The 12929-nt window shown below is 39.7% G+C and overlaps 1 protein-coding gene across 1 annotated transcript; it reads right to left on the bottom strand.

The window, feature by feature from the left end:
• Positions 1–388: 388 nt before the first annotated feature.
• LOC131246341 (PTI1-like tyrosine-protein kinase 3) lies at positions 389–6842 on the bottom strand. The gene is made up of 8 exons (XM_058246364.1): positions 6632–6842; positions 4823–4968; positions 3313–3551; positions 3016–3142; positions 2623–2896; positions 2345–2477; positions 2142–2228; positions 389–683 (listed from the first exon to the last, which is right to left on the bottom strand). Exons 2-8 carry the CDS (start codon positions 4914–4916, stop codon positions 546–548), a joined length of 1092 nt encoding a protein of 363 aa, XP_058102347.1. The 5' UTR covers positions 4917–4968; positions 6632–6842; the 3' UTR covers positions 389–545.
• Positions 6843–12929: the final 6087 nt, after the last annotated feature.

The raw sequence follows: 12929 nt of genomic DNA, 5'->3' as shown, positions 1-12929 counted from the left end.
CATAGGGGGACACAACTGGTGGCCAGAGTGGATTTTAAATAAACATCACCATGCCCACTTGAGCCACTGACCCAGATGCAAGAAGGTAGTGGAATGATAATTACATAGATTATGAGGTAACTTTATAAAAAGGCACCGTAATGTAAATATCATATTAATTAGGTATTTTTATTATAAAATAGAATTTTACAGAAAGACCATCATCATCTTGCCCCAAAAAAAAAAAAAAGAAGAAGAAGAAAAAGAGAGGCTTTTTGCCCGCAAACGGGCCCCAAGAAAGAAGAAAACGAACACTTTATAGGCCCGAAAATTTTCTATTCAACTCATGCAATATCAATTTTAGCCACTTTACACCCAAAGAAAGAAGAATGCACGTACATCAGAGATCTGCAATGTAAGATGACCATCCAAATCCCATATTGAATTTAAATAAATAAAAAGAATAATAAATCAACCAGCTAATCTGCTGGCAATGTAAACCAAGACATGCACATCAGCGGCTTTTGATACAAGTGAGAAAAAAAATGGGGTGCTGATTTCATGTCTTAAGACTCAGGAGCAACAGCAGGGGCTGGAGCGTAAGGCTTCTGCATGAGGAGAGGTTGGAGTGCCTTGACGACGATGCTCATGTTCGGCCGAAACTCGAATTCGTATTGCACGCATAGTGCTGCCACAGCAGCTAGCTGCAGTTAACAAATACCATGACATCAGCTACTGAACCGGGTACATAGTCCTACACATTTCTGTCAATATTCATGAACTTGATTACAAATCAAACTGGTTAAGGGCCCCACTTCCTAATCAGAGTTACCACTTCATCAAGTGCTTGGATGTACCCATGATTAGACAGTTTTTGGATGCACCCATCGATTTAAGTAATAGTTTCAGAGTGTGACTCGCCTGGGGACTGAAACTGGTCCAATTCGGTCTGAGTCGGTTACATATCGGTGTGGTGACTCATTTCCTTTTGGTCCAAAAACAAATCGTACCAAACAATATTTCAAACCATGGATGTACCTCAAATCACAAGCAGCACGGATATTTCAGTGGAATCAATGGGTTTCCGTTCCACTGTGTCAGGGGTGGCGGGGATTCTGAGGAATTCAGAGAGACTATCTTTCCGCCTGCTGAAATGTGGTCTGTATTTGTTTGGAAGGAAAATGGGTGGATCGGCCTGGATCTTTGGGGACATCCAAACATGTCATTGTTAATATGATCCCCAGTATGAATGATTTCATACATTCTTAACATATGGTGGGTGTAGATTAACCTAAAGAACCCACAGCTGGCTCAATCATGTTAGTATCCTTGGGGCTATCCCCTCTTTTACAACCATGGATCTTTTCATAAGTTAGTAGTACAAGTCCTTTTTTTGCATGGCGATGGGTTAGACCTCATAACCAAGAGGCATATGAATTAGTAAACCCTAGATCTACATCATTCCTTATTCAAATGCCTGCATGCATTGGAAAAAATGACTCATACTTGCAGAAGTACATCTGCAAAATGTCAAATGCAAGCATGCACATGTGTTGTCATGACTTAATGGACCTTTTGATGATCTTTTAGCTCTTCATTTTTTTTATAGTGTAAGCCCAGCAGAATGGTCTGATGTTTGGGCTGGGGAGCATTCACCATATGGGACCTGCCTAACGAGCAGACTGGATCTTTCAGTTGTCTAACACTTCATTACAAGGGGTGCTCACATTTGGTGTTTGCAGATGTTAGTTTGCAACTAGAATTCTACAAGGGAAGATCTTAGGGTGCATTCAGATACATATAGATTCCATGGATAACAATTACCCAATGATAATTTCCATGCTCAATCTAGAAAATATGATTCCAAAAATGAGATGCCTGCTTGGATAGCAAGTGGAATCCTCTTATCACCCTGTTTCTTGTGCCAGAGAAATCTGAACATGGATAATAGTAATTATTACCATGTGGAATCCAAGTATCCAAACAGCTGTTTTGTCAGTGCAAAACAATTTACATTTCCGATTCGATTCTGTGAATCCAAACCAGCAATAATGGCATGACCTATGATCAATTCCACCCCAACAGGCGCTAAAACAGGCCCAAAGTATGTAACGTGCACCCAGGAAAAGAAAATTTTGAAGGGAAAGTGAAAGATTGAAAACCTTCGCAGCTCCTTTTGACGGATACTCTCCCTTTAGCTTTGGATCCACACATTGTTTAACTTTATCCTCACTCAGCCTTGGGGTTGCCTGACCAAGAAAATCAGCAATATTAGACAAAACACTTTCCATCGATGATCACTTTTAACACTCAGAAATTAATATGACACTATAATAAATAGCAATATTGATGGTTTGAATCTCACCCAAGTAACGAGACTCTGCTGCCCTCGTGGCATTGTATGATCCACAGGTTTCCTGCCAGTCAGAAGCTCCAGAAGAACGACACCAAAGCTATACACGTCACTTTTCTGTGTCAACTGACCAGTCATGGCATACCTGAATCATCATCATCATCGTCGTCGTCATTATTATTATTAATCACACCCTGTCTACCGTAAAGCTATGGGCTCAAACCGTAATGAAAGAAAATAAGTATTGGGAGATGCAGCAATGAATACTGTTTAAGTTCATGAAACCTTACTCTGGTGCATGATAACCGAAGGTTCCCAAGACTCTGGTAGAATGAAGACGGGCAGCCATGTCAGGAGCCTGATTAGAAAGGTTAAAATCTGCAATTTTGGCTTTGAAGTCCTCAAACAGGAGCACATTGCTTGATCTTATGTCCCTGTGTATTATAGAAGGTTGAACCTTCTCGTGCAGGTACTCCAATCCCCTTGCTGCATCAACAGCAATTCTCACTCTCTGCATCCAATCAAGGGTTGGGCCAGGTTGTGCACCTTGAACTCCTTTCCTACCTGCAGTTACAAGGAAAAACTCATAACCAGAGCTGACATGTAATTAAATCATTCCGATGAACAAGTAGTGCAGGCATTCTGAACACAATGAGAAAAAACTCACTGTATAAACATCATACCATGCAAAATGTCATGCAGAGAACCCACGGTTGCAAACTCATGCGATAGCACGCGGACATTTCCTTCAACACAGTAACCCAGCAACTGAACAAAATTTTCATGTTTCAATCTGGAGACCTTTGAAACCTGGAGTCAGGAAGATCTGCATGGTAAGATTTGGGCGACCAAAACCAAAAGCTAAAGCATGACACAAATACCAATGAAATGAGTACTCAATTCTTTTATCCAATATCACAAGTTTGGTTGCAGCCAAAGAGATTTGATGGCTAAGATTACATTGTGAAATTTGCACACACCTGGGTCAAAAACTCATCATTGGACACAGGCTCAGCTGTAACATCAAGCTTTTTTATTGCCACAGCTTTTTCACCGTCTAAGGCTGCATAATATACTCTACCATAAGACCCTTCACCAATCAACGACGTTGATGAAAAGTTGTCAGTCTTTTCTATTAGTTCCTCTAAAGATAGTTCAGGTACTTCAATTGGTGGTGCTGTGTTTGGTTCACTAAACAGCTTTGAGCCTCTTTCGCTACCTGAAGTGCAAGGCAAGAAGAAAATTTTTAACAGCAAATAGAGAACGACTGCACAGATATATACTCTTAAGAATATGAAAATTCATGACATCAATCCAGCATTTATTCCATCCAGATTGTATAGGAAATACGACTGATAAGAAAATGAAACTATAAACAAAGTGAGTAGTAAAAAGCAAATCACAGGTAGAATGAGGTGCATTCTGTGATATATATATATATATATATATATATATATATATATATATATATATATATATATATATATATATATATATATATATAAAGCACATTCCCCCTAGGGAACTATGCACATCAAGAGGCAGATGACCAGATTAACTCATGGTTGGATCGGAGCCGAAGGTTAGTGTCTGCCTATCATATTAAGGAATCAAATTTAGGGGTTGTTCAGAAGCAAGCAAAGTTGTGTCATCACACACAGTCTATGTCATGCTGTCTTGGATAGGCTATCGAGGCCATCCTATCTTCGACTAGCTATTATGTTCCTTGTTTGTCAAACACCCTAGAACAGGGAGTAAAGATGGACTGTGGCAGATATGGGGAGCTTAATACAGATGGGGACATATGTAACACTTATAACATGTGGATATTGATACATGTAGGTACATGTTCAGCGCTTGAAGAGCAATGATGCCATAGGTGCATACATGGGGCACTTGAACTTGGATGGTTGCAAATTTGGCACATGTAACACAATGTGCATGGGACCTTGTGTTCCCATGTGCACCAAACTAGGGATAAGCTAGCTTCAATGTTTATTCCAGTTTTTTGTTTTTTAAAAGACATATTATCCTCGCTAATAGTGAGATTTTCGGGACACCTTGTCCTCATTTTCCTAGGTTCCTACATATAAATGGTTTGACAATTCATGGACAAGCTGTTTGCCCCAAATCGTGCTGACACAACTTTACTTCTATCCAAACAGCCTATTAAAGTTACAATTGTACAACTAAATTGAAAAGAAAAACACTAATTATGCACTAATTAAAAAGGAAAAGAACTTTCTTTAGGTACAGACATTTTTCAGATCATGATATACATGCGTTACATGCATGGACACAAAATGGAGGCACAGAAAATCCGTGACTCGACATTGGTCCCTACTTACATGGTTTATCATTCAATATATGCTATTTTAACATTTGATTACAGTACAAGAATTGTTACCAAGGAATCAAGATAGAAGAAACTCCAAACATTTTATAGCAGACCAGTTGCAAATGAGTAAATTGTCAGGACAAATGGCCTACCATCACCATGGCCCCAAGGGCTTTTCTCAATTTCATTGTCGGTGAGTATGTAAGAGTTTTCAGGTTGACGAATACAACAGAGCCACCGCCTCATTCTATCGTTCTTTATAGTTTATCTAACTTGTTAGACAAATTTCAGGCAAAACCTGTATAACCATAGCCAAGTGGTGTTAAATGACAGAATAGGTATCATTACGTATTTAGAATATCAGTACTTCTACAAATATTCTAACTAGCTTTGGCAGATGAGGTATACACTAGCAAACTAACAAGTGAATTGATTAATCCATGTGCTTCTTCATTATGATTAAAAAGAATTAAAATACAATTTGCCTTTGTCCTTGGCCTGAAAGGAAATCATAGTAAACAACATGGTAACAGGTGTAAAACACAAGGTAAAACTGAGTCAGGCATCGAAAGAGAAACCTTCCTAAATCTTCTTCTTCTTCTTCATCACCATCACTAACAAGTATAATTATTCCAACCATTCAATATAAGTGTAACCTTACATGGTACTATTTCTATAGAGAAACCTTGGATCAACTAAGCAAATATGGTCACACAAAAAGTTTTCACAAGGAGCCTCTGTTTTCTAAACCATTAAATGTGTCCAGCAAGGTGGATGAGAATGTGACTCTCATGAAAAGGATGAGAAGGGGCCTCCCTGCACGTGTGTGAGAGATAGAAGCACATGTTTGAGAGATTACACATTTAATCAGGTGGAGCCTACCATGAACATGCCCCAGACCAAAAACCAGGCAGGTTCACTCATCAGGTGGATCACAAGCGTGCATTAAATGTGGTGGGTGAGAATTTTTTTTCTTTTTTCTTTTTTCTTTTGTAATCGTCCATTCCTCTCCTACAATTGCAGCCCACATAGTGAATTAACTGGCCCAACTATTGGGCCATTTCAGGTTCACAATGCCCCATCAGATGAATGGCCTGGATATCTCACGCATGTACTATATGGGCATGTGTGTAGCCAGGCACCTTCACCATCTCATTCATCTGAGTCTCATTAGCCAAAGTTCTACGGAAAATAAAAAATAAAAAACCATCCTTTTCCGTCATAAGTAAGCACTATTTATATACTTTCTTCTATTGCATTAACATATGTATGGTTTACCACATCCAAATTCCAATGCATTTCAATATCTTCCTCTTTAACGAACAAAATTTCACATTATACTACATAATAACATACCATTAGAACTAATATGCACATCTACATGTGAGATTTATGTTTTAAAAAAAAAGAAAAAACCAAGGAAATGACATGGGGGATTCGCGTTCTACCAACTGTAACAGTTCAGTTAAATCTCATCAATAAACCAATGCCATTGAATGTAATCACCCTCCATCGTAAAACAGAATTTAAAATCATGAAGAAAAAGGGAAAAGAATATCCCATGCTAACATCGCTGGTTGGAAAACAATGTCATGATCCAATCGTAACGAAATGCAAGAAAGAAAAATTTTCGATTTCTCATCCAATCATAATTCAAATGCCGCCACCGTTCCCCATATGAGAATCATCCACCACGTTCCAATTACGAAACAACACACACACACACACACACACACACACACAAAAAAACCACCGAACGGAATTCAACAGAAAATCCAATACGAAACCGCCGAAATCATGAGAACGGATCCAGCGACGGGGGATTCAGAAAATCATCTGCGAATCGAGACGGTCCCAATCAAGGGAAAGAGAAAATCGAAACGGAAATGGAGATCGGAACGGGACGCGTTCTTCTAATTCGAATGAATCGCAATGAATTGAATATAAGAAACGAAGATTACCTGATTTCTCTGTAGATGAGGAAGATCTCTGTTTTCTATGGTTTTGTAAATCAGAGAGAGAGAGAGAGAGAGAGAGAGAGAGAGAGAGAGAGGGAAAGATGGATATTTTGAAGGAGGAGAGAGAATGGAGAATGGGAGGGAAGAAAGCAGCGGAGGAATATTTATATTGTGATTTTTTATTTTTATTTATTTATTTATTTTTAATACTTATTAGTTGGAGAAGGAATGACAGACGGGTTTCTGTTTGTCTATTGACTAAAATGCAGGGTTGTTTTGCGTCTTTTTTGGGAAACAAAAAATATTTTATGTTCGGGCAGAGTTGATAGATGATACACATTCATTTAAATATTTCATATATGGAGTATAATTATTTAATTTAAACTATATAAAATATGTTTAATAGTTTATGTGTATCATGGACAAGATATTTAGGGTCTTTTTATTATGTTACTATTAGATTAGTGGTTATTTATTGGACGGTTACTAATAAAAATATCTAACGGTTTTATTTCAATAAATAAGTGTTTATGTATTAGAGGTTAGGGTTATTGGAAAAATTATTTGTTTGGAATTTGACATAGATACAGTGGATTATATAATTTAGACGGTTTTGATTTGAGGTTTCGTATTCCATGCCACGTGTACTGTTTGTGAGTGTATGTACATGAAGTGTGGTACCCTGTCGGAGTATCATATAACTCCCCTTTCGAAAATATGAGAGGAACTTCCTATCTGTCGCAACGAGTCAATGTGGTGGATTGAACGCGTAAATGAGAAAATGAAACGGTGCATGCAGCGGCTTGTATGTGAACTTTCACATACAGCCGTTTGTTTTATGCCAACTTGGCAGGTTTATATAAAATCCTATCCGTGAAAACGGTGGAGAAGACTATGATGGTTACTTAGATTTGAAAATCAGATCGATACATTTATTTTCTTGGCTGTGTATGTTCAGTGATTCGTACCAGCGGTTGTAGATTCGTTTTGATGTTGTGTCTCTCTCAGTGAGCAGATGGCCCTGATATTATTATTTTTTTATTAATTTCCATAGTGGCATTATATATCATTTTCACAGACCAGATGTTCTACATATATGAAAAGTTGGCAGGAAAGAAATGGATGTATGTTAACATGCAATATAGCCATTTCTTTCCTGCCAACGTGTAACATGAACACGTGTCGTATATCAAATAGGGCTGAAACTCGAGCGGGTTGAGTGGCGGTGGTGCTCAACCCTGGTCCAACCTAACGTTCCTATACCTCAATCCCAACCCAACCCAACCCAACCCAAGGGGTCTCGGTCGGGTTGGTTGGGTTGCGCAGGGAAAACGTGCTAATATTTTTGTTGTTACATTAGTCAATTATATTTCTATACACATCTTATGTTTTGTATATTTGATTTTATTAATTATATATATGTAATTATTTATCATAAAAAACTTCATTTTTTCTTAATAAATAAGTTAAAATATAAGACAACCACTCCTTTAAAAGTCATGTTGTATAGCACACAATCTATTTGAGAGAGAGAAATTCGGCATATCTTTTTAGCTTGGGTCATCGAAAATAATGCGGACTAATGAGACCTGATGGCACTGGAATTTCCCATGCCTTCAACACAGACGATCAACACTCAATTATATATCGATCGAGTTCAGGTTGAGTCGGGCAACCCGAGATCTCAACCCAAGCCCAACCTAAGTTTTATCAGTTTAGTGTTTATATAACCCAAGCCCAAGACCAAACCCAATAAATCTTGCCTGAGCCCAACCCAATGTCGGGTCGGTCGAGTTAAACCTGCCGACGTGTAACATGCGTTTGATATCAAATGCCTGTTAAAAAAACCCGTTGCACCTTGAAAATCAGGTATAACAGTTGCATGGGACACGATGTTTGAATCCTTGAGCAAACAATGGAATGACAATGATCAGTGTGTCCACCTAGTGAGTGGATTGTCCCTATCTTCCGGCCAGGTGTAATGTATCTGAATTATGTGTTGCGCAGCTCGCCAACAACGCAGTGAACCGAGATCCAATCTCAAGTCTCACTCAAAAATGATAAACAAGAAGAAATATAAACTAGAATCAGATCAAAGCAATCCAAACAAACCAAAAGACAAGATATACGTGGAAAAATTTTAAACTAGGGTAAAAAGTCACGGATGCAAACTTCCACTATGAAGAAAAATGAAGATTACAAGGCAATATACTAACCTCTCCCTTGAAAGTACATAAAAAACCCTTTGCCCACACCTTAGAATTATTTCTCATACACTATAAAAGCCCTAAGGTCATATATATATAGTTTAGGCAACTTCTCTTTCGCACCTTTGCGAAAGCCGACTCGAAAATCCGCAGTCCGCATCAAATTCGGAAACGAATTGCGTAACCTCGACTAGTCATGTAGACTGCACGACCGGTCGAGTGGACCCCTCGACCGGTCGAGCATGGGCCATGACCGGTCGAGCACCTCGGAACCTAAAATTGATGCTCGCTGGACTTTGAGTCGAGCCAGTCCACGACTGGTCGTGTGGGCCACACGACCAGTCGAGCAGGGGCCATGACCGGTCATGTGGCTCCCAGATGTGGCTCCACATCTCAACAATCTCTCACTTAGAGACACATCGCCATAAACCTTCATTTTATACATCCGGAGTGCATCACCTCCCCATCTTCAAGCATGAAGACCAATCAAAGCTGAACAGAGCTTCAGCTTCTCCCGTGTGACCGCCTTAGTCAGTATATTCGCAGGATTCTCACTTGTATGATTCTTCTCCAGAGCAATCAATTCATCTTCCAGTAACGAACGTATGAAGTGATATCTGATGGCAATATGCTTGGTCCTCGAATGAAAGGCTGAATTCTTAGCTAAGTGTATTGCACTCTGACTGTCACTGTATAGCTTGTAATTTTCTTACTTCTTTCTCAACTTTTCAATGAAACCTTGCATCCACACCATCTCCTTGCATGCTTCTGTAGCCACAACATATTTTGCTTCTGTCGTACTGATAGATACTATCTTTTGTAACTGAGAGACCCAACTGACTGCAGCACTACCCAGAGAAAAAACATAACCTGTGGTGCTTCTTCTACTGTCGATATCTCCTGCCAAATCTGAATCCACGTAGCCTTGTAGCTTGATTTCCGATCCACCATAGCACCGCCCTACATCCTTAGTACCTACCAGGTATCTAAGAATCCAGTTCATGGCTTCCCAATGTTTCTTCCCGGGGTTGTTCATGAACCTGCTAACAACTCCCACTGCTTGAGTAATGTCTGGCCTCGTGCTCACCATAGCATACATGAGACTCCTAATAGCTAACGCGTATGAGACTTTAGCCATGTAGTCCCGTTCCCCTTGCGTCTTTGCACCTTGCTCCTTAGATAACTTGAAGTGGTTGGCTAATGAAGTGTTAACCGGCTTAGCACCTCCCATATTGAATCGATCAAGTACCTTGGTTATGTACTCTGCATGTGACAAAACTAATTTTTTGTTTTCCCCGTCACGCTTTATCCTCATGCCCAGAATTTATTTTGCAACTCCTAAATCCTTCATGGCAAATTCTCTAGACAGTTGTCTTTTGAGATCTGAGATGTCCTTCATGCTTGAACCGGCCACAAGTATACCATCAACGTACAGAAGAAGGATAATGTACGACGTATCAAACTTCTTCAAATAACAACAGTGGTCTGCATGACATCTCCTAAAACCGTTTCCCGATATGAAACTGTCAAACTTCTTGTACCACTGCCTCGGGACCTGCTACAGGCTATATAAACTCTTTTTCAGTCTACACACCTTGTTCTCCTTTCCTGGTGCCACGTATCCTGTTGGCTGATGCATATATATCTCTTCTTCAAGGTCCCCATGAAGAAAGACTATCTTAACATCTAGCTGCTCTAGATGTAAGTCCTTTGTAGCCATTATATTCAAGATCTTATAAATCGTAGACATTTTCACCACAGGTGAAAATGTTTCAGTGAAATCGATACCTGCCTTTTGTTGAAACCCTTTCACAACCAATCTAACCTTGTACCGTTTCAAACCATCGTGCTCCTCCTTCAGTCTGTAAACCCACTTGTTATGAAGAGCTTTCTTACTCTTGGGTAGAGTGACTAGATCCCATGTACGATTAGACTCAAGAGAGTCCATCTCATCATCCATAGCCTGCTCCCACTTAACCCGTGTATCCGACTGTAATGCCTCTTCAAAACACTCTGGTTCACCATTATCTATCAGCAGTAGATAATGTAAGGAGGGTGAGTATCGAACCGTGGGTCTCCTCTCCCAAGTAGACCTCCTCACAACCGGTGTATGCGGCTCTGCCTCATAATGCTCCTGTACATGATCATCATGTGGCGCTCTAACACCCGTGTCCTATAACTCTTCCATTTCTACGAATTCCTTTTTCTCGGCCTTATTTGTTGCACACTGTCCTTATGCATCACTTTTTCATTGAAGAATACGTCTTTACTTCTTATGATTTTCCTGTTTTCTGCATTCTAAAACCTGTAACCAAAATCATGCTCCCTGTAGCCTATAAACGTGCACCTTCTGGACTTTGCACCCAGCTTGTTTCTGTGCTCTGCATCAATATGAACATATGAAGTGCAACTGAACACTCTGAGATGTACAAGGTTCACTTCTTTTCTAGTCCATGTTTCTTCTGGTAGATCACCATCCAATGGTGTTGAGGGACTTCTATTGATGAGATATGTGGCAGTATTCACAACATCTGCTCAAAAGGTCTTGGGCAACCTTGATGTAACTTCATGCTCCTGGCGCGCTCAAGGATGGTCCTGTTAATGAGCTCAGCTACACCATTCTGCTGTGATATCCCTGGAATTATTTTCTGATGTTTGATTCTATTTGCTGGACAATACTCCTTAAATCTCTTATCACAGTACTCTCCTCCATTATTAGATCTGAGACATTTTATTGTTTTACCTGTCTCGTTTTCTACCATAACTTTTCACTTCTTAAATACATCAAATACATCAGATTTATCCTTTAAAAAATAGACCCACACTTTTATACTAGCATCATCAATAAAGGAAACAAAATAACGTGAGCCACCAAGAGATAATACCTATGTCGGTCCCCACACATCAACGTGTACAAGCTCCAATAGATGTGTCTTTGGAGCACGTCCCGTCTTCTTGAAGCTTACCATCTTCTGCTTGCCATACATGCAGTCCTCGTAGAATTTCAAGTCAATAGACTTCAGCCCTGATAACTTCCCTTTTGACAATAACACTTTCATCCATTTCTCACTCATATGTCCTAACCTCTGATGTCATAACTACTCATTCACTCTAGTTGATGCGACTGCGAGTGAACTATACGATCCTGAAGTTATGTACAAAGTAACTTCCTTCTTTCCTCGAGATATCACCTTTCTTCGAGATATCAGCAAGGCACCTTTTGTGATCTTCCAAGAATCACTAGTATCGTCATAGAACCGGTATCTGCCCACTGCCCCACTGAGATCAAGTTACGTTTCAAACTCGGTATATGTCTAACATCTTTTAATTTCAAATTTGTTGTCTTTCAGATTTATATGAACATCCCTCTTTCCAACAATACTGCACGGCTCATCATCACCCAGGTAGACTCTCAATAAGTCACCTAATATATAATTACGCAGAACTTCCTTACATGAAGTAGCATAAAACGAAGCACCCGAGTCTATAACCCAAGATTCATTCCTTGCATCAAGAGACAAGATCAACACCTCTGTGTTACTCTCCTCAGATAAATTCACTGAATCCTTCCCGCCTTGAGAGCTTCCTTCTTGTTTCTTGAGCGTCATGCAATCACGTTTCATATTCCCCTTCTTGCCGCAATGCCAACACCCATCTTTCTCTTTCGGTCCCTTGGACTTCTTCCTCGACTTAGAACGCCCATGTTTATTGCCTCATTTGTTCAGCGATCTTCCTCTTCCTTCAACGTTTAGACCATTCCCTGAATCCCTTGAAACTCCTGATGCCTTTCTTCTAGATTTTTCGCTGAGAATTAGACAGGTCACATCATCAAATTTTAGCTTTATCGACACTGAGGAATTGCTCACAGCAATCACCAAATCATCCCAACTGTCTAGTAGACTGGACAAGATCAATAACCCCCTGACCTCATCCTCAAAAACCATGTCAACGGATTCCAACTGGCTCATGACTGTATTGAACTCATTTAAATATTCAGCCACGTTCCCACCATCTGACATCTTCATGTTGAATAGCTATTTCATAAGATGAACCTCGTTGAACGCTAAGGTTTTTTCATACATGGTGGCTAGGGC

Source organism: Magnolia sinica, chromosome 5 (genome assembly GCF_029962835.1).
Source record: "Magnolia sinica isolate HGM2019 chromosome 5, MsV1, whole genome shotgun sequence".
Taxonomy (NCBI): Eukaryota; Viridiplantae; Streptophyta; class Magnoliopsida; order Magnoliales; family Magnoliaceae; genus Magnolia; species Magnolia sinica.
Note: the sequence above shows the minus strand (reverse complement) of the source record. Positions and strands in the feature narration are given on the sequence as shown.

Bases quoted from the DNA above. Each gene is read 5' to 3' on its own strand.
- LOC131246341 (XM_058246364.1), bottom strand. From the start codon at position 4,916: ATGAGGCGGTGGCTCTGTTGTATTCGTCAACCTGAAAACTCTTACATA. The intron at 2,897-3,015 runs GTATGATGTTTA...TTGTAACTGCAG, and splicing joins TCTGCATGACATTTTGCATG to GTAGGAAAGGAGTTCAAGGT. The intron at 684-2,141 runs GTTTTCAATCTT...TGTTAACTGCAG, and splicing joins CGTCAAAAGGAGCTGCGAAG to CTAGCTGCTGTGGCAGCACT.